Source organism: Callithrix jacchus, chromosome 7 (genome assembly GCF_049354715.1).
Source record: "Callithrix jacchus isolate 240 chromosome 7, calJac240_pri, whole genome shotgun sequence".
In the NCBI taxonomy this organism is placed as follows: Eukaryota; Metazoa; Chordata; class Mammalia; order Primates; family Cebidae; genus Callithrix; species Callithrix jacchus.
The window spans coordinates 13,287,196-13,308,001 of NC_133508.1; the positions used below are offsets into that span (position 1 = coordinate 13,287,196).

General features: G+C 46.2%; 1 protein-coding gene, 1 long non-coding RNA gene, 1 other non-coding gene and 1 pseudogene across 4 annotated transcripts in view; 1 reads left to right on the forward strand and 3 right to left on the reverse strand.

The window, feature by feature from the left end:
• Window positions 1-20,806, forward strand: part of DHTKD1 (dehydrogenase E1 and transketolase domain containing 1) — a 54,041-nt gene that overhangs the window by 30,134 nt on the left and 3,101 nt on the right. Inside the window, exons 11-16 of one of the 2 annotated variants that reach the window (XM_035252788.3) lie at window positions 2,459-2,609; window positions 4,086-4,192; window positions 10,033-10,197; window positions 13,122-13,204; window positions 14,184-14,353; window positions 18,029-18,114. In XM_035252788.3, coding sequence (XP_035108679.1) covers window positions 2,459-2,609; window positions 4,086-4,192; window positions 10,033-10,197; window positions 13,122-13,204; window positions 14,184-14,353; window positions 18,029-18,114 — 762 coding nt within the window. The remainder of the gene's footprint in view (window positions 1-2,458; window positions 2,610-4,085; window positions 4,193-10,032; window positions 10,198-13,121; window positions 13,205-14,183; window positions 14,354-18,028; window positions 18,115-20,806) is intronic. The other variant, XM_078329474.1, reaches the window with a different exon arrangement.
• LOC118143427 (U6 spliceosomal RNA) lies at window positions 11,762-11,856 on the reverse strand (annotated as a pseudogene).
• On the reverse strand, window positions 13,050-20,323 carry LOC144576878 (uncharacterized). Its single transcript, XR_013519520.1, has 4 exons — window positions 20,191-20,323; window positions 17,162-17,279; window positions 15,779-15,867; window positions 13,050-13,188 (listed from the first exon to the last, which is right to left on the reverse strand). It is a non-coding gene; the product is annotated as an uncharacterized LOC144576878 (long non-coding RNA).
• On the reverse strand, window positions 20,404-20,540 carry LOC118143483 (small Cajal body-specific RNA 15). The gene has a single exon (XR_004727693.1).

The following is a 20,806-nucleotide window of genomic DNA, read 5'->3' on the forward strand; positions in this document are numbered from 1 at the left end:
CTTCATGGTCTGTATTGAATTCTGTAACTGACCAGCGTTCCCTTATCAATAATGGCTTGTAGGAAGGGACAGAGGCCATGCTTTCCGTGTCATAAATGAATAGTCCTTAAGGTATGTTTTTCCCTCAACTCTATTGTACATCTCAATCTGTGTGTGTGTGAGTGCGCGAGAGACAGGGTCCTCCTCTGTTGCCCTGGCTAGAGTCCCATGATGCAATTATAGCTCACTGTAGCCTCCAGCTCTTAGGCTCAAGCAATCCTCCCACCTTAGCCTCTCAAATAACTGGGACTAAGGGCAAACACCAGCACGCCTGGATAATTTTAAATATTTTGTAGATAGGGGTCTTGCTGTGATGCCCAGGCTGATCTTGAATTCCTGGTCTCAAGCAATCCTCCTGCCTCAGCCTCCCAAAGTGCTGGGATTACAGGTATGAGCCACCATGCCCAGCCTAGAGAGTTTTGTTTTTTTTTTTAATAAAAGCTTTGAGGCCGGACGTGGTGGCTCACGCCTATAATCCCAGCACTTTGGGAGGCCGACGCAGGTGGCTCACAAGGTCCAGAGATTGAGACCATCCTGGTCAACATGGTGAAACCCTGTCTCTACTAAAAATACAAAAATTAGCTGGGCATGGTAGCGCGCGCCTGTAGTCCCAGCTACTCGGGAGGCTGAGGCAGGAGAATTGCTTGAACCCAGGAGGCAAAGGTTGCGGTGAGCCGAGATTGCGCCATTGCACTCCAGCGTGGGTAACAAGAGTGAAACTCCGTCTCAAAAAAAAAAAAAGCTTTGCTGAGCTATAACTCATAAAATTCAACCTTTCAGTGAGTACCCTTGAGCAGTTTGTAGTCTGTTCACAGAGTTGTTTAATCATCACCACTATCTAATGTTAGAACATTTTCATTATCCCAGAAAGAAAGCCCATTCCCAGTAGCGATCACTGCCCACTCCTTCCTCCCTCCAGCCCCTGGAAACCACTCCTTGACTTTTTGTTCCTGTTGATCTGCCTATTTTAGATGTTTCATGTAAACAGAATGGTATAACATGTGACCTTTGTGACTTGGCATAATGTTTTTCAAGGTCCGTCCACGCATGTAGCATGTATTAGTACATCTTTTTTTTTTTTTTTTTAGAGACCAAGTCTCACTCCGTCGCCCAGCCTGGAGTGTTGTGGCGCAATCTCGGCTCACTGCAGCCTCCACCTCCCAGGTTCAAGCAGTCCTCCCACCTCCCCCTCCCATGTAGCTGGGACTGCAGGCCTGCATCACACACCCAGCTAATTTTTGTATTTTTTGTAGAGATGGAGTTTCACCATGTTGGCCAGGCTGGTCTCAAACTCCTGACCTCAGGTGATCTGCCCGCCTCAGCCTCCCAAAGTGCTGGGATTATGTATTGCATTTAATTGTCATGTCTTTTTAATCTTCTCAGAGATAAAATTTTGTATTCTGCTTTTTAACATCGTAACATATCCTTTTGAGTTACCATGCCAGTGCAGTGTTAGAATACTGATTCTAACCCAAGGTAGGCCTTTATACTTTTTAACTTTCCTCACTTCATTTCATGACAATTTTTCCCCCCATGGGTTTCACGCCTTCACACAGCCTGGAGTGCAGTGGTGCGATCACAGCTCATTGCAGCTTCCACTTCCTGGGCTCAAGTGATCCTCCTACCTCAGCCTCCCAAGTAGTTGGGATTATAGGCATGTGCCACCACACCCAGCTAATTTTTGTCTGCTTTTGTAGAGAAACACAAAATCGCCAAAATTACCATTGGGTCTTGCCATGTTGCACAGGTTGGTCTCAAACTCCTGTACTCAGGTGATTCTCCCATCTTGGCCTCCCAAATTGTTGGAAGGCCACCATGCCCAGCCACGGGTTTTTGAAAAGCTGGTAGGACACAGTTGTACACTCAGCTCCAGAGGAGGGTTAGCTGAGAAGTATATGTGCTTATCCTTGAAGAAACTCTGCAATGCTCATATTCCAGCCTCTTTTCCTCTCTTTGTCCCAACTTTTCTCATCTACATCACTGACACTCAGCAGCAAATCTCTTCTCAAAAGAATCTGGTGATGAGGCCGGGCACAGTGGCTCACACCTGCAACCCCAGTACTTCGGGAGGCCAAGGCTGGTGGATCACCTGAGGTCAGGAGTTCGAGGCCAGCCTAGTCAACATGGAGAAACCCTGTCTCTATTAAAAATACAAAAATTAGCTGGGCATGGTGGTGGGAGACTGTAATCCCAGCTACTCGGGAGGAGGTGGAGGTTGTGGTAAGCTGAGGTCAAGCCACTGCACTGCAGCCTGAGCAGCAAGAGTGAAACTCTATCCCAAAACACAAAAACAAAGAATGTGGTGATGAGTGAGATCATGCTCCCTCCCTGCACCACCTCCCTTTGATAAGTTCCCAGGAGCACAGTGCTCTGCCATTGCCCTCACATGCCATCGTTTCCTTCTCTTCCTTGGGATTAGGTCAGCAACAGCCCCTTGTCAGAAGAGGCCGTCCTGGGATTCGAATATGGGATGAGCATTGAGAGTCCACAGTTACTGCCCCTGTGGGAGGCACAGTTTGGCGATTTCTTCAATGGTGCCCAGATCATCTTTGACACATTTATCTCCGGAGGTTGGTGTCTGCGTATAGGGTGGGTACAGTTGGGGGTCCCCTCATGGCCCCAGCCTCATGGGGACAAATGAATAAAAAGGGGCCGCTGCTGCCTGTGAGACTCCTGTGTGCCTCAGCACCTCCAGGGAGTTGGAGTCACCCTGTTAGGATGGGAGTGTGGCAGGTTAATTTGTTGCTGGGACAAACACCCAAGCTCTCTGTCAGCAGGAGCATTGGTGCCACCCAGCGCCTGTGCCCAGGAGTCAGTAGGGCCTAAAAACCTGCTCCAGTGTCTGAAAGCTTCCAAAGCAGTACCTGCTCACTGTAAAAATCTGAAGTAATTGAAGTAAACGTCCAAGTCTTTCCCCAGACCCTGAATCCCATTTTCCAGGGATGCCCATTCTCAGGTTTTGAATACCTGCCCGACATCTTTCCTGTAGTTATGCTTCTCTAATGTTTTCATTGGGAGGAAGAGAAGTCCCTGAGGAGCCTGGACTTAGGACTTGTCCAGAGACTGTTTGTCATGTCCACTGCCTTCTGTTTGAGACAGTGGCCCGTGTTGTCAGCCGGGCTGTGAGAAAAGTGGGAGCTGTACATTCTTTTTTTTTTTTTGAGGTGGAGTCTCACTCTGTTCCCCAGGCTGGAGTGCAGTGGTGTGATCTCTGCTCATTGCAACCTCCGCCTCCCAGGTTCAAGCGATTCTCTTGCCTCAGCCTCCCGGATAGCTGGGATTACAGGCGTGCACCACCACACCTGATTAATTTTTTGTGTTTTTAGTAGAGATGGGGCTTCACCATGTTGGCCAGGCTGGTCTTAAACTCCTAACCTCATGATCCCCTGCCTCAGGCTCCCAAAGTGCTCTCAAAGAGCCACTGCACCTGGCCAGGAGCTGCCCGTTCTTTTAACAGTGGTGCCCGTGGTGATGACAGAGTGGCACGTGCTGTCCAGGAAGCCGGGAATGTTCCCCTTTGAGTTCGTCCTCCACTAGTAAAAGCCCAGGGCCTATACTGTTGTAGGATATGGTTTGTTTGTTTGTTTGAGACAGAGTCTCACTCTGTCGCCCAGGCTTGCATGATCTCAGCTCACTGCAACCTCTACCTCCTGGGATCAAACGATTCTCCCACCTCAGCCTCCTGAGTAGCTGGAAATACAGGTGTGCCACCACACCCAGCTTATTTTTGTATTTTTAGTAGAGAGGAGGTTTTACCATGTTGGCCAGCCTCGTCTCGAACTTCTGACCTCAAATGATCCATCCTCCTTAGCCCCCCAAAGTGCTGGGATTACAGGCGTGAGCCACTACACCCAGACCCTGATAGGTTTTCATTCAACAAAATGGACATTTCCCTGAGTATAGCATAACAGTGCTAGAAAGTCCATGTAATAAAAGCGGTTTTGGGGGGAAAGGGAGAAAACGAACATTGATTTTCCTGGCCGAGTCACATCAGGCCACTGTGTCCTGCTTCGAGAGCTCTTACATCGCACATGGTGCTTTTCCAGGAGAGGCCAAGTGGCTCCTACAAAGTGGCATCGTCATCCTTCTTCCTCATGGCTACGATGGGGCAGGGCCAGATCACTCATCCTGTCGAATAGAGCGTTTCCTGCAGGTAAGGGGAGTATCTTCTGGAGTCAAATAATTGTTTTCCTGACCAGGCTTGGTGGCTACCCTCTGTAATCCCAGCACTTTGGGAGGCTGAGGTGGGCAGATCACCTAACGTCAGGAGTTTGAGACCAGCCTGACCAACATGGAGAAAAACCCATCTCTACTACTAATATGAAGAAACTGATCAAGCATGGTGGTGCATGCCTGTACTCCCAGCTACCCGGGAGGCTGAGGCAGGAGAATCACTTGAACCCAGGAGACAGAGGTTTTGGTGAGCCGAGATTGCGCCATTGCACTCCAGCTTGGGCAACAAGAGCGAAACTCTGTCTCAAAAAAAAAAATATATAACTAAAAATAAAGAATCGTTTTCCTGCTTCCTAGAGCTTTCCTACCTCCTGCAGAGAGCTTAACGCCCACCTAACTGTACAATATCGTAGTATTTGAGCGAAACAGATTTGATGGAATGTCAATATTCTTTGGAAACATAATGCCTCAGATGCAATAGTATCACAGTTTTATGGCAATTAAAGTGGTTCTCTTATGCCAGGATCAGCAGTTCTTATACCAGGCTGATCATCAGAATCCCCTAAAGAGCTTTTTTTTTTTTTCCTGAGATGGGGTCTCGCTCTGTTGCCCAGGCTGGCATGCAGTGGTGTGAGCTTGGCTCACTGCAACCTCTGCCTGTTGGGTTCAAGAGATTCTCTTGCCTCAGCCTTCAAAGTAGCTGGGACCACAGGCATATGCCACCATGCACGTCTAGTGTTTGTATGTTTAGCAGAGATTGACGTTCTTCCATGTTGGTCAGGCTGGTCTGAAACTCCCAGCCTCAAGTGATCTGTCTGTCTCAGCCTCCCAAAGTGCTGGAATTACGGGCATGAGCCACACCCCTGACTGGTTATGAAAATATTGTAAATATCCTCCCAGACATAGCCGTTGTCCTTATATGCAGAAAAATTGAAAAGAATTTACTGTGAATACTCATATGCCCACTCCCTAGAATTCACCATTAATTTTTATTATACTTGTTTTGTCACATATCTATTCATCTGTCATTCTGGTATCTTATTTTTGATTCATTTCAAAATAAATGGAGAGGCTCACACCTGTAATCCCAGCACTTTGGGAGGCCAAGGCAAGTAGGTCATTTGAGGTTAGGAGTTCAAGATCAGCCTGGCCAACATGGTGAAACCCCATCTCTACTAAAAATACAAAAATTAGCCAGGTGTGGTGGCTCATGCCTGTAATCCAGCTACTTGGGAGGCTGAGGCAGGAGCATGGCTTGAACCCGGGAGGCAGAGGTCTCAGTGAGCCAAGATCACGCCCCTGCACTCCAGTCTGGGCAACAGAGCAAGACTCCATCTCAAATAAATAAATAAACAAAAGGCGATATCAGTACATGTCACATCAAGTACTGCAAGACTCTGTCTCAAATAAATAAATAAATAAGTGGAGAGATCAATACATGTCACCCCAAGTACTTCATATCGCTAATGATTTTGGCATGTGTGCAGCTAAAGTGTATAAATAGTTGATAGCTGAATATATAGGTAGATAGAACAGCAGAACTACATTACTAATGACATGGAGAATTTTATTCAAAAAGAGATTAGAGTAGTAGATTAACTAGAGAATGACATGTGAAATACAAAATACTAATTTTTGAAGAAATGGAGGAAATGAGTCGGTGGTAGATGCAGTATTGGAGTCATCAGCCACTAGATGACATTAGCAATCTTGAGTCTGGATGAAGTCATCAAAGCAATGCGCACAGTGGAGGAGAGAAGGTGCCTGAGCTCTGAGCCCTGGGATAGTCCAACCTCAGAGGATGCAGAGAAGAAGAATTCATGAGGTGAAGAAGGAGCAACCTGTGAGGTGAGAGGAAGATCTTCGAAATGAAGTGAAGGAAACATATCAAGGAAGAGGGAGTGTCAATGTCAATTAAGATGAGGAGTGAAGTAATCCCATCACTTTGAGAGGCCGAGGCAGGAGGATCACTTGAGCTTGGGAGTTCAAGACCCGCCTGGGCAACATAGTGAGACCCTGTCTCTACTAAAAATACATAAATAGAAAGATGAGGCGTAAGAATGAACCACCAGATTTAGAAATCAAGAGTCCATTTGATGGTTGATGAATGTGGTTTTCATGGAGTGGGAGGGACAAAAGTCTGGGACATATTTAGGAGTATCTAGGCCTGGCGTGGTGGCTCACGCCTGTAATCCCAGCACTTTGGGAAGCTGAGGCTGTTAGATCACCTGGGGTCAGGAGTTCAAGACCAGCCTGGCTAACATGGTGAAACCCCATCTCTACTAAAAATACAAAACATTCACTGGGCATGGTGGTGGGTGCCTGTAATCCCGGCTACTTGGGAGGCTGAGGCAGGAGAATTGCTTGAACCTGGGAGGTAGAGGTTGCAGTGAGCTGAGATTGTGTGTTGCCCAGCGAGACCCAGCCTGGGCAACAGAGAAAAAGAAGTATCTAGAGCAACTTGTCCAATCTGTGGCCCATGGGCCACCTGTGGCTCAGAACAGCTTTGAATGTGGCCCAGTATAAATTTGTAAACTTTCTTAAAACATTATTTGTGATTTTTTTTTTTTTTTAAAGAGATGGGGTTTCTCCATGTTGGCCAGGCTGGTCTCGAACTCCTGACCTCAGGTGATCTGCCCACCTCGACCTCCTAACGTGTTGGGTTTGCAGGTGTGAGCCACTGCGTGAGGCCTGTGATTTTTTTTTTTTAACCTTATTAGCCATTGTGAGTGTTAGTGTATTTTATGTGTGGCCCAGGACAATTCTTCCATTGTGGCTCAGGGAAGCCAAAAGATTAGACACTCCTGATTCCTGATTCTAGAGAAAAGAAAGTGTATTTATTTAAAAATTTGTAATTCACAAATGAAAAATTATATATATTAATGGTATAAAATGCGATGTTTTGATACAGGAATACCTTGTGAAGTGATTGGATTAAGCTAAGTAACAGACCTATCGCCTTACATACTCTCCATCTTTTGTGATGAGAGCGTTTAAAATCTATTCTCTTAGCAATTTTCAGGTATTTAATACATTAACTACAATCACCATCCCGTACGGTAGATCTCTAGAACTTATTCAAAGGAGGAAAGTAGGCTAAGCATGGTGGCTTACGCCTGTAATCCCAGCACTCTGGGAGGCTGAGGCAGGTGGATCACCTCCTCAGGAGTTTGAGACCAGCCTGGGCACCATGGTGAGACCCCTTCTCTGCTAAAGATAAAAATTTAAAAATTAGCTGGGTGTGGTGGTGCACACCTGTAATCCCAGCTACCTGGGAGGCTGCGTTGGGAGGATCACTTGAGCCTGGGAGATGGAGGTTGCAGTCAGCTGGGATTGCACCGCTGTGTTCCAGCCTGGGCAAGAGAGCCAAACCCTGTCTCAGAAAAACGAAAAAAAAAAAAAAGAGGGAGGAAAGTCAACTTAACTCTTTTGAGGAGTATTTCTGTAAATAGAACAAGAAAATGGGACAGTATTTGGTGGGGAAATTTGTTTCAAGAGTTGTTTTGTGTGTGTGTGTGTGTGTGTGTGTGTGTGTGTGTTGAGATGGTGTCTTGCTCTGTCACCTAGGCTGGAGTGCAGTGGTACAATGTTGGATCGCTGAACCTCTGCCTCCCAGGTTCAAGCAGTTCTCCTGCCTCAGCCTCCTGAGTAGCTGGGATTACAGGCACATGCCATGATGCCCTGTTTTGATACTATTTTTAGTAGAGACAGGGTTTCACCATGTTGGCCAGACTGGTCTTGAACCCCTGACCTCAAGTGATCCTCCCGCCTTGGCCTCCCAAAGTGCTGGGATTACAGTTGTGAGTCACCAGGCCTGGTCTTTTTTTTGTGTTAAAGATAGAAAATAAGGCCTGTCTGTTTGGTGATAGGCATGATCCAGTAACGAAGAAGAGAATGGTGATGTAGGCGTGAGGGTAGAATAACTGAGTGATTTCCTCACATGGGTAAGATGGGGCGGGCTCTAGTACATGATGGATTAATTAACTTTAGACAGGAGCATGGTTGGTGGCAATAGATGGAAGGCAGAGAAGGTGGGTGCAGGTGAGAGTGTGTGTGAGGACATGCTCTTAGGTCATTAGTTGAGACTGGTGATGGCGGAGGAGGTCCTGAGTTTAAAGGTGTGAATTAGTCACCTGGGAAAGAAGGAGAATTAGTGAATTAGGAAACAGAGTTTAAGAGTCTAAGAGTGTTAAGGGCCCACTTGAGATTCTTGGTCAGGATTCTAAAGTGAGACCATCAGTGTGATTCTGTGTTATCTCCAGCTACATTCCCAGCACACATGGAACAGGTTTATGGGTTGGAGTGAAGGGTCAGGGGAATCAAGTAAATATACAAAAGGAAAATCTGCCGGTGCAGTGACTCGTGACTATAATCCCAGCACTTTGGGAGGCCAAGGCAAATCACTAGGTCAAGAGTTCCAGACCAGCCTGGCCAAGATGGTGAAACCCTGTCTCTACCAACAATATGAAAAATTAGCCCGGCATGGTGGTGGGTACCTGTAATCTTAGCCACTCGGGAGGCTGAGGCAGAGAATTGCTTGAACCCAGGAGGTGGATGTTGTAGTGAGCTGAGATCACGCCACTACACTCAAGCCTGGGCAACAGAGCAAGAATCCATCTCAAAAAAATAAAAAAGGAAGATGATCATGATTGAGGCCAGGCACAGTTGCTCATGCCTATAATCCCAGCACTTTGGGAGGCCGAGGCAGGAGGATCAATTGAACCCAGGAGTTTGAGACCAGCCTGGGCACCGAAACGAGACAGTATCTCTACAGAAATTTGAAAATTAAGTCAGGTGTGGTAGCAGGCACCTCTAGTCCTAGCTACACAGGAGGCTCGGGTGGGAGGATGCTTAAGTCCAGAGTTTGAGGTTACAGTGTGCTATGATTGCACCACTGCACTCCAGTCTGGGCGAGAGAGCGAGACTCTGTAACAACAAAAAGAATTCTCCAGATTTTGTCAACTCTCTTTCTTTCCTTCCACTGCCTTTGGGGTAGGGTTAGGACTTATGCCTTGGCGTTCTGTCCCACCAGGATCTTCTGAGCTTTAACTTCCTTGCCCTCAATTTTTCAACCTTTCTATTAGCTGCTTTTAATTTTGTTTTTGTCACACACACACACACACACACACATACGACCAGGTGTGGCGGCACATGCCTTTAATCCCAGCACTTTGGTAGGCCGAGGCGGGCGAATCACAAAGTCAAAAGATTGAGACCATCCTGGCCAACATGGTGAAACCCTGTGTCTACTAAAAACACAAAAATTAGCTGGGCATGGTGGCGCACGCCTGTAGTCCCAGCTAATCGGGAGGTTGAGTCAGGAGACTCACTTGAATCCAGGAGGTGGAGGTTGCATTGAGCCGAGATCGTGCCACTGCACTCTAGCCTGGCGACAGAGCAAGACTCTGTCTCAAAAACAACAACAACAAAACCACACAGACAGACACACACTCACAGTGATTTTGATTATTTCATTAGGAAAGTGAGATTCTAATAGTGCTTCCTTCCCCTATCTTAGCCCTACAGTAATCAGAATATGCTTTTTTTTTTTTTAAAGTCTTTTCCAGATGATTCTTGCTATGTTCGGGGACAGTTGTCTTAGATGACCCAGAATTGGGCCCGTGGAGAAAGCCATCAGAACTCTCCTCTGGATAGTACTTCACAGCTCCTAGATTTACCTGCTGTTATAGTTCTGTGATGTCGGGAAATTGCTTTTCTGCTATAATCGAGAGCACCCATGTTTCTCTTTGGCTGTCCCATTGTCACTGTGACTGAAATAGATGACCTGAATGTTCTTCTTTCCTGCCATTTCTCTCCCAGATGTGTGACAGTGTGGAAGAGGGGGTGGACGGAGACACAGTGAACATGTTTGTGGCTCACCCAACAACCCCTGCACAGTACTTCCACTTGCTGAGAAGGCAGATGGTCCGGAACTTCAGAAAGCCCCTCATTGTTGCTTCTCCTAAGATGTTACTCAGACTCCCTGTAAGTAGAAGAAACTGCCGAATAAGCCTTCCTCCTTTTCTCATTGTTTGCACTCCTTTTTTTTTCTATTTTCCATATATATTATATTTAAATTACAGGAACACCTTTTTAGTTTCAACTGACTTTGCTGCTTTCTTTTTTTTTTTGAGACGAATTCTTGCTCTTGTTGCCCAGGCTGGAGCGCAGTGGCACGATCTCGGCTCACCGTAACCTCCGCCTCCCCAGTTCAAGCAATTCTCCTGCCTCAGCCTCCCGAGGGGCTGGGACTACAAGGGCATGCCGCCACCACACCCAGATAATTTTTGTATTTTTAGTAGAGGCAGGGTTTCTCCATGTTGGTCAGATTGGTCTCGAACTCTAGACCTCAGGTGATCCACCCACTTCAGCCTCCCCAAGTGTTGGGATTACAGGTGTGAGCCACTGCACCTGGCCCTTTTTTTTTTTTTTTTTTTTGTGAGACACAGTCTTGCTCTGTCAGCCAGGCTGGAGTGCAGTGGTGCAATCTGGGCTCACTGCAACCTCTGACTCCTGGGTTTAAGTAATTCTCCTGCCTCAGCCTCCCAGGTAGCTGGGATTACACGCAGGAGCACACCACCATGCTCAGCTAATTTTTGTATTTTTAGTAGAGATGGGGTTTTGCCATGATAGCTAGGCTGGTTTCAAACTCCTGGCCTCAAGTGATCGAGCTGCCTCGGCTTCCCAAAGTGCTGGGATTATAGGTATGAGCGACTGTGCCTGGCCTTGTTGTTTTAAGCAGTTTTTAGCATTCAGAGGGGAATAGGGAGGTACTCATTCTTGGGGGTGATACTTTAACGGCCCTAAAATCAGTGCCTCCTTAAACTTTTTGCACTAGGTACCTTACTTGACTTATCCTAGTCCCTGGGAGTCAATATCTAGTAAATAGCAGGAAATGGATTTCAAGTAGTCTCACCAATAGCAGCTGTTCATTTATGGTTCACTTGTAGTGGTCTACTGGTTCTTTCTTATCCAGTGTTTCCCAAACAACCTTATATATTTTGAGGTGACCTCACAAGCCTGGAAGCATCACTGAACGTTTAGGAAGAGTTAATGCAATGCCTTTAGCACCAGTTTTCTGATGGGGCTTTTTTTTTTTTTTTTAGACACAGTCTCAGTTTGTTGCCCAGGCTAGCATGCAGCAGCATAATCTTGGCTCACTGTAGCCTCTGCCTTCTAAGTTTAAGCGAGGCCTCAGCCTCCAGAGTAGCTGGGACTACAGGTGCACACCACCACACCCAGTATTTTTTTTTTTTTTGAGACAGAGTTTTGCCCTGTCACCCAGGCTGGAGTACAATGGCATGATCTCAGCTTACTGCAACCTCCATTTCCTGGGTTCAAGTAATTCTCCTGCCTCAGCCTCTTGAGTAGCTGGGATTACAAGTGTGTGCCACCATGCCTGGCTAATTTTTGTATTTTTAATAGAGACGAGGTTTCAAACTCCTGGCCCCAGCCCCCCCTTGGCCTCCCAAACTGCTGGGATTATGGCATGAGCCACCTGATTCTTAAAATTATATTGTGGCACCAGGCAAAAGGTAATCATCTTTTTAAAAATGTATTTTTAAGTTTTTATTGTCATCCTTCTGCAGCGGCCATGCTCACCTCCTCTGTGGTTCTAATTTGTTGTATATGCTGCCAAAACAAGCGCAAAAGGCAATGTTTTCAACTTTTTCTTTTTCTTTTCTTATGTCCCAGGCTGTAGTTCAATGGCACAATCTTGGCTTATTGTAACCTCCACCTCCTGTGTTCAAGCAATTATCCTGTCCCAGCCTCCTGAGTGGCTGAGATTACAGGCACACACCACCATGGCTGGCTAATTTTCATATTTTTAATAGAGACAGGATTTCATCATTTTGGCCAGACTGGTCTCGAGCTCCTGACCTCAGGCAATCCTCCCATCTTGGCCTCCCAAAGTGTTGGGATTACTGGTGTGAGCTACCACGCCCAGCCTTTTTCTATTTTTTTGAGACAAGGTCAGGCTGGAGTGCAGTGGTGTGATCATGGCTCACTGCAACCTCCATCTCCCATGACCAATCCATCCTCCCACCTCAGTCTCCTGAGTAGCTGGGACTACAAGCACGTGCCTCCACACCCAGCTAATCTTCATATATTTTTGTAGAGATAGGGTGTCACCATCTTGCTCAAGCTGGTCTCAAACTAGTGAGCTCAAGTGATCCACCTGCCTTAGCCTCCCAAAGTGCTAGAATCACAAGCTGGAGTACTGCAACTGGCCAGTTTTGTTTTGTTTTGTTTGAGATGGAGTCTTGCTCTGTTGCCCAGGTTGGAGTGCAATGGCGCAATCTTGGCTCACTACAACCTCTGCCTTCCTAGTTCAAGCAGTTCTCCAGCTCAGCCTCCCCAGTAGCTGGAATTACAGACAACTCACCATCATATCCATCTAATTTTTGTATTTTTGTAGATACATGGTTTCACCATGTAGGCCAGGCTGGTCTCGAATGCTTGATCTCAGGTGATCTGCCCACCTCAGCCTTCCAAAGTGCTGGGATTACAGGTGTGAGCCACTGCACCTGGCCTGTTTTTTATTTGTTTGTTTGTTTTTTAAATAGAGACAGGGCAGCAATGGGGAGGGTGGAGTAGGGGTTTTGAAGGGAGTCTCACTATGTTGCCCAGGCTGGTCTTGAATTCCTGGCCTCAAGCGATTCTCTTGCCTTGGCCTCCCAAAGTGTTGAGATTCCAAAAGGCTATTTTATGCAACCTCAGAAACATAGTTTTCCTCTGAAGTGTGCAGAACTGGTATTTTTTGGCAAGGCGCTGTGTCCGTTAGTGTGTGTGCTTCCTTGCAGTGCCAGGCTAGAACTTTGACACTTATGTTTGGTAGCGACCCTCATAAGTGACAGTGTCACTTCTGTCTGTTGCCTGCTGGATGTGTGGCCTCTTCTCCCTCATAGGCAGCTGTGTCAGCGCTTCAAGAAATGGCACCAGGAACAACATTTAACCCGGTCATTGGGGATTCATCTGTGGATCCAAAAAAGTAAGATATGTATATCTGTTTCATACTCTGTGGTAGAATTTTACTTAGTGGGAAAAGTAGTTCACATTAAGAGATCTCAAGTGGCACAGATCTCCCCTTTCATATTTTTATTTAATTAATTAATCAATTTATTTATTTATTTTTTTGAGACGGAGTTTCGCTCTTGTTACCCAGGCTGGAGTGCAATGGCGTGATCTCGGCTCACTGCAACCTCCGCCTCCTGGGTTCAGGCAATTTTCCTGCCTCAGCCTCCCAAGTAGCTGGGATTACAGGCACGCACCACCATGCCCAGCTAATTTTTTATATTTTTAGTAGAGACGGGGTTTCACCATGTTGACCAGGATGGTCTCGATCTCTTGACCTCATGATCTACCTGCCTCGGCCTCCCAAAGTGCTGGGATTAAAGGCTTGAGCCACCGTGCCCAGCCCTAATTTATTTATTTTTGAGACTGAGTCTGGTTCTTTCACCCAGGCTGGAGTGGACTGGTGTGATCTTGGCTCAGTGCAACCTCCGCCTCCTGGGTTCAAGCAATTCTCCTGCTTCAGCCTCCCGAGTAGCTGGGATTACAGGCACCTGCCACCATGCCCTGCTAATTTTTATATTTTTAGTAGAGACAGGGTTTCACCATGTTGGCCAGGCTGGTCTCGAACTCCTGACCTCAGGTGATCTGCCCGCCTCAGCCTCCCAAAGTGCTGGGATTACAGGCATGAGCCACTGCGCCCAGCCTACTCTATCCTAATATAAGTAAGACCTTTAAATCAGTGGAGTGGGAGTTAAGTGTGGGTTGGAGAGTGGACTTTGGAGGCATACGTCGCTGAAGAAGGATCTCCAGGAATAGCCAGTGACTGAACCCAGCTGCAGAGCTCCCCACTGCCTTGTTTGCCAGACCTTTAAATCTGTAGTCTCCCCTTCATTCTGACACAATTCTTACCTTGAAAAATTTCTCCCCCACCCTGCTGTTCCTTTTCTGTCCAACAGGGTTAAGACCCTTGTGTTCTGCTCTGGTAAACATTTCTACTCCCTGATGAAGCAAAGAGAATCTCTGGGGGCCAAGAAGCATGACTTTGCCATCATCCGAGTAGAGGAGCTCTGCCCCTTCCCACTGGATTCTTTACAGCAAGAGATGAGCAAATACAAACATGTTCAAGGTAAAGGGTTGCTCTTGTTCCGGGTCTTTGATGTTCAGATATCTGAAACCCATTTCCACTCTTTTTTTTTTTTTTTGCGATGGAGTCTTGCTCTGTCGCCAGGCTGGAGTTCAGTGGCGAGATCTTGGCTCACTGTCTCCACCTCTTGGGTTCAAGCGATACTCCTGCCTCAGCCTCCTGAGTAGCTGGGATTATAGGTGTGCGTCATCACGCCCAGCTAATTTTTGTATTTTTAGTAGAGATGGGGGTTTCACCATTTTGGTCAGCCTGGTCTTGAACTCCTGACCTCATGATCTACCTGCCTTAACCTCTCAAAGTGCTGGGATTGCAGGCATGAGCTACCACTCCTGGCCAACTCTTTTAAATGAAAAGAGGTGGTGGAGGTTATTAGAAAATTGAATCTCAGACAGGTGTGGTGGCTCACACCTGTAATCCCATCACTTTGGCATGCTGAGTCAGGCGGCTTACTTGAGGTCAGGAGTTCAAGGCCAGCCTGGCCAACATGGCAAACCGCATCTCTACTAAAAGTATAAAAATTAGCTGGGTGTGGTGGTGTGTGCCTGTAGTCCCAGCTACTTGTGGGGCTGAGGCGGGAGGATCTCTTGAGCCTGGGATGCTGAGACTTCAGCAAGCCCAGATTTGCCACTGCTCTCCAGCCTGGACTACAGAGTAAGACCCTATCTCCAAAAAAAAACAAAACAAAAAAAAAAAGGCCCAGCACAGTGGCTCATGCCTGTAATCCCAGCACTTTGGGAGGCCAAGGCAGGCAGATCACTTAAGGTCAGGAGTTCGAGACCAGCCTGACCAACATGGAAAAGCCCTGTCTCTACTAAAAATATAAAAATTAGCCGGGCATGGTGGCGGCGCCTGTAATCTCAGCTACTCGGGAGGCTGAGGCAGGAGAGTCGCTTGAACCCAGGAGGTGGAACTTGCAGTGAGCCGTGATTATACCACTGCATTCCAGCTTGGGCGACAGAGTGATGAGAGTCCCTCTCAAAAATGCAAAACAAACAAACAAAAAAACCCAAAGAAAATAAATAATCCAGTTTTTCAGAATGTGCAAAAGCTTTGAGTAGGCACTTCTCCAAAGAACTGGATGGCAAATAAGCACTTGTAAAGATGCTCAGTATTACTCATGTTAAGAGAAATGAAAATTAATCCAAAATGAGCGATGACCACTCACCTATTAGAATGGTTAAAACTAAAACAAAACACAGACTCCTGCTATTCAGTGTTGATGAGGAGCAGAGCCACTGGAACCTTCATTCGCTCCTGGTGGATGCAAGCCGGTGCAGCCACCTTGGAAAAACCTTAAGCTTCTTAGAAAGTTAAACCCCGAATTACCATATGGCCCAGCAATCTCACTCATAGGTATTTATGCAAGATGAATGAAAATGCATTCACAGGCCAGGCACAGTGACTTACGTTTATAGTCCTAGCACTTTGGGAGGTCCAGGCCGAAGTTTCACTTGAGGCTAGGAGTTGGAGATCAGCCGGAGCAGCATAGCAAGACCCTGTCTCCACAGAAAAATAAAAGAAATTAGACAGGCATGGTAGCCCGTGCCTATAGTGCTAGCCTACTCAAGAGGTTGAGGTGGGAAGATTGCTTTAGCCCAGCAGTTCAAGACTGCAGTGAGCCATGATCATACCACTGAACTCCAGCCTGGGTGACAGAGTGAGACCCATTCTCTCAAAGACATTTTTTTAATTACAAAAGAAAAATAGCCCAAGCACAGTGGCTCATGCCTGTGCCAGCACTTTGGGGGGCTGAGGCAGGTGGATCACTTGAGCTCAGGAGTTCAAGACCAGCCTGGGCCACGTGGCAAAATCTCTTTTCTACAAAAAAAAAAAAAAAGAAAAAGAAAAAGAAAAATTAGCCACGTGTGCTGGCATGCACCAGTAGTCCCAGCTATTTGGGAGGCTGTGGTGGGAGGATCACTTGAGCCCAGGAGGTTGAGGCTACAGTGAGCTGTGATGATGCCACTGCACTCCAGCCTGGGTGACAAAATGAGACTTTGTCTCAAAAAATAATATTAAAGAGGTTTACAGAAAAATCTGTTGGTAAGTGTTTATAGCTGCTTTATTCACAATTGGCCCAAACCAGAAAGAGCCAAAACGTCCTTCAACCATTGCATGAATAAACAATTAGTAGCACATCCATATAATGTGCTCCTCAGCAATAGAAAGGAGTGAACCGTTGCTGTGCACAACCGCATGAGTCATTCACAAAAGCATCTTACAGCTCCAGGGGCCAGACCCTGCAGACTGCATGACTTCACTGATATAACATTATGGAAAAGAAAAAACTGTAGGGATAGAGAAAAGATCAATCATGTTCAGTGGTGGGGATGGGAGCTGGAGTCGACTACGAAAGGTCAGGCTGAGGAAATTCTGGGGGTGGGGTGGACAGAACTGCTCTCTATCATGTTTGAAGTGGTGGATACATAACTGTATTTGCCAGGAAAAAAAGAGACAAGTAACGCTCTGCCATGTTGGAAAAGCATATATTTAAGTGAGTTTATAGAGAGAAATCTCTCTAAGCTTATCTCTATATATTTCCCTTCCTTTTTTGGTGGACGGATGCTCCTTAGCTTATGATGAGGCTACATCCCAATAAATGCATCGTAAGTTGAAAATACTCTTAGGTTGAAAATACAGGCTGGGTGCAGTGGCTCACACCTGTAATCCCAACACTTTGGGAGGCTAAGGCAGGTGGATCACCTGAGGTCGGGAGTTTGAGACTCACCAACGTGTGAAACCCCATGTCTACTAAAAGTACAAATATTAGCCAAGCATGGTGGTGCACACCTGTAGTTCCAGCTGCTTTGGAGGCTGAGGCAGGAGAATTGCTTGAACCTGAGAGACGGATGTTGCAGCAAGCTGAGACTGTGCCACTCCACTCCAGCCTGGATGACAGAGCCAGACTCTGTCTCAAAGAAAAGAAAAGAAAATGTGGTACATATACACTAGGGAATACTATGCAGCCATAAAAAGGAATGAGATCATGTCTTTTGCAGGGACAGGGATGGAGATGGAGGCCATTATCCTTCACAAACTAATGCAGGATCAGAAAATCAAATACTGCATGTTCTCACTTATAAGTGGGAGCTGAATGATGAGAACACATGGATACAAGGAGAGAACATCACACAGTGGGGCCTGTCCGAGGGTCGCGGTGGAGGAAGGAGAGCATCGGGAAGAATAGTGAATGGATGCTGGGCTTGATGGCTAGGTGATGGGGTGATCTGTGCAGCAGACCACCGTGGCATACGTTCACCTAGGTAGCAGACCTGCGCATCCGGCACACGTATCCCTGAACTTACAATAAAAAAAGAATGCAGTGACTACACCTAACCTACCAATCACAGCTTAGCCTAGCCTGCCTTAAACATGCTCAGAACACTCACATTAGCTTAGTTAGGCGTAATAATTTAACACAAAATTTATTACATTTTATAGTGAAGTATTAGATATCTCAAATTTATCAGATTTATTGTACTGAAAGTGAAAAACAGAATTGTTGTATGGGTACCTGAAGTACAGTTTCTAGTGAATGTGAACTGCTTTCACACCATTTTAAAGTTGAAAAAATGCATCGTAGGTGGAATCATAGTAAATTGGAGACCGTCTGCATGTGTCTACCTGAGGTGCTGAAATGAATTTCTTCTCTCATAGATCATATTTGGAGTCAGGAGGAACCTCAGAATATGGGTCCATGGTCTTTTGTTTCTCCAAGGTTTGAAAAGCAGCTGGCCTGCAAGGTAATCACACTTTTCCTCTGGGAGTGTTTTGTGTACATGTTTTTCTTGGAGTGTCAACAAATGGGTTTATTCCCAATTACCAGTTCAATTATTTAAAGAAAAACCAAAATATAAAATCTAGTTTTAGGCTGTTCCTGCAGAAGAAAATGTAGACTGTTTATGGAGCCGTATATATATATATATATATATATATATGCACATGTTTCTTTCTTTCTTTTTTTTTCTTTTCTGAGACAGAGTCTTGCTTTGTCACCCAAGCTGGAGTGCAATGGCATGATCTCAGCCCCCTGCAAACTCTACCTCCCGAGTTCAATCGATTCCCCTGCCTCAGCCTCCCCAGTAGCTGGGATTACAGGCAGCCGCCATCATGCCTGGCTAATTTTTTATATTTTTGTAGAGACTGGGTTTCACCATGTTGGCCAGGCTGGTCTCAAACTCCTGACCTCAGGTGACTTGCCCACCTGGGCCTCCCGGAGTGCTGGGAGGGTAGATGCGAGCCACCGTGCACGGCCTACACGTTTCTGGTCTTGTTTTGTTGCATAGCAACATTTTGGTCATCAACATATTAAAATCACGTTTAAAAAAGTGGTTGGCCGGGCGCGGTGGCTCACGCCTATAATCCCAGCACTTTGGGAGGCCGAGGCGGGTGGATCACGAGGTCAAGAGATCGAGACCATCCTGGTCAACATGGTGAAACTCCGTCTCTACTAAAAATACAAAAATTAGCCGGGCATAGTGGCATGCGCCTGTAGTCCCAGCTACTCGGGAGGCTGAGGCAGGAGAATTGCTTGAACCCAGGAGGCGGAGGTCGCAGTGAGTCGATATTGCAGCATTGCACTCCAGCCTGGGTAACAAGAGCGAAACTCTGTCTCAAAGCAAAAAAAAAAAAAAAAAAAAGTGGTTATACTCGGCTGGGCATGGTGGCTTATGCCTGTAATCCCAGCACTTTGGGAGGCCAAGCATGTGTATCCCAAGGTAAGGGTATGGATACCATTTTGGCCAATATGGTGAAACCCCATCTCTACTAGAAATATACAAATTAGCTGGGCCTGGTGGTATGCAACTGTAGTCCCAGCTACTCAGGAGGCTGAGGCAGCAGAATTGCTTGAACCTCGGAGGCAGAGGTTGCAGTGAGCAGAGATTACACCACTGCACTCATCCTGAAAACAGAGTGAGACTTTGTCTCAAAAAAAAAAAAGTGGTTACACTCAAAAAAGTAAAAGCCCTTACCTTTTGGCTCTCCATCCCACTACCTCAGCATGTCTTACCTAAGCCTTGGTCAAGCCGGAGGAAGAGCAGACTTGTTTTACGGTATGGGACTGGATACACCCAATAATGCTCATTCCAAGCCCATTGTATTAGTTGTTCCCACATTGCTGTAAAGAAATACCTGAGGCTGGTGCGGTGGCTCATGCCTGTAATCCCAGCACTTTGGGAGGCCGAGGTAGGTGGATCACCTGAGGTCAGGAGTTTGAGACCAGCCTAGCCCATGTGGTAAAATCCCTCTCTACTAAAAGTACAAAATTTAGGCAGGTGTGGTGTTGGGTGCCCATAATCCCAACTACTCCAGAGGCTGAGGCAGGAGAATCCCTTGAACCCATCAGGTGGAGTTTGCTATGAACTGAGATCACGCCACTGCACTTCAGCCTGGGTGACAGAGTGATACTCTATCTCAAAAAAAAAAAAAAGAAAAAAAACCTAAGACTGAGTAATTTCTAAGAAAAGAGGTTTATTGGGCTCACAGTTCTGCAGGCTGTATAGGAAGCATGGCATCTTCTTTTTCTGGGGAGGCTTCAGGAAGCTTCCAATCATGGCAGAAGGCAAGCGGGGAGCAGGCGGGTTACATGGTGAAAGCAGGAGCAAGGGAGGGTTGGAAAGTGGTGCCACATACTTTTAAATGACCAGAGCTCATGAGAACTCACTCACGATCACAAGGACAGTACCAAGGGGATGATGCTAAGACATTTATGAGAAACCCACCCCCATGATCCAATTACCTCCTAGCAGGCCCTACCTCTAACATTAGGGATTACAATTCCACGTGAGATTTAGTGGGAACACAGATTGATATCATACCATCCATCTGCACAGCTGGGCTTCTGCACATCAAAGCTGGTATACTTCTTGCCTGGGCATAGTCGCTCATGCCTGTAATCTCAGTACTTTGGGAGGCCAAGGCAGGAGGATCATTTGAGCCCAGGAGTTCAAGACCAGCCTGAGCAACACAGCAAGACCCTGTCTCAAAAAAAAAAAAAAAAACACTGTTATACTTCTTGATTTTTTAAAAAATTCTGTTAGTAGGTAAGTAGGTCTTGAATTTATTTTGCAAACAAGACCTGTTCTATCTACCTTGTCATTTAGGAGGCTAGATTGTTCTTTAGAAAGTGAAAACCAATTATACTTGTGTATGTATTTCTATTCTGCTTAGATTAGAACTCAGTTCACTCATTTGATACCAGTTTGCTAGGCTCAAATCATTTTTCTTGTAAATAGTTCTCATTAAATAAACTCTACAGTTAGAATCAACTAATAGTTACTTGAGAATAGGACAAATTATGGCTGGGCACAGTGGCTCAGGCCTGTAATCTGAGCACTTTGGGAGGCCAAAGTTGGGTGGATCACGAGGTCAGGAGATTGATACCATCCTGGCCAACATGGGGAAACCCCGTCTCTACTAAAATGCCAAAAATTA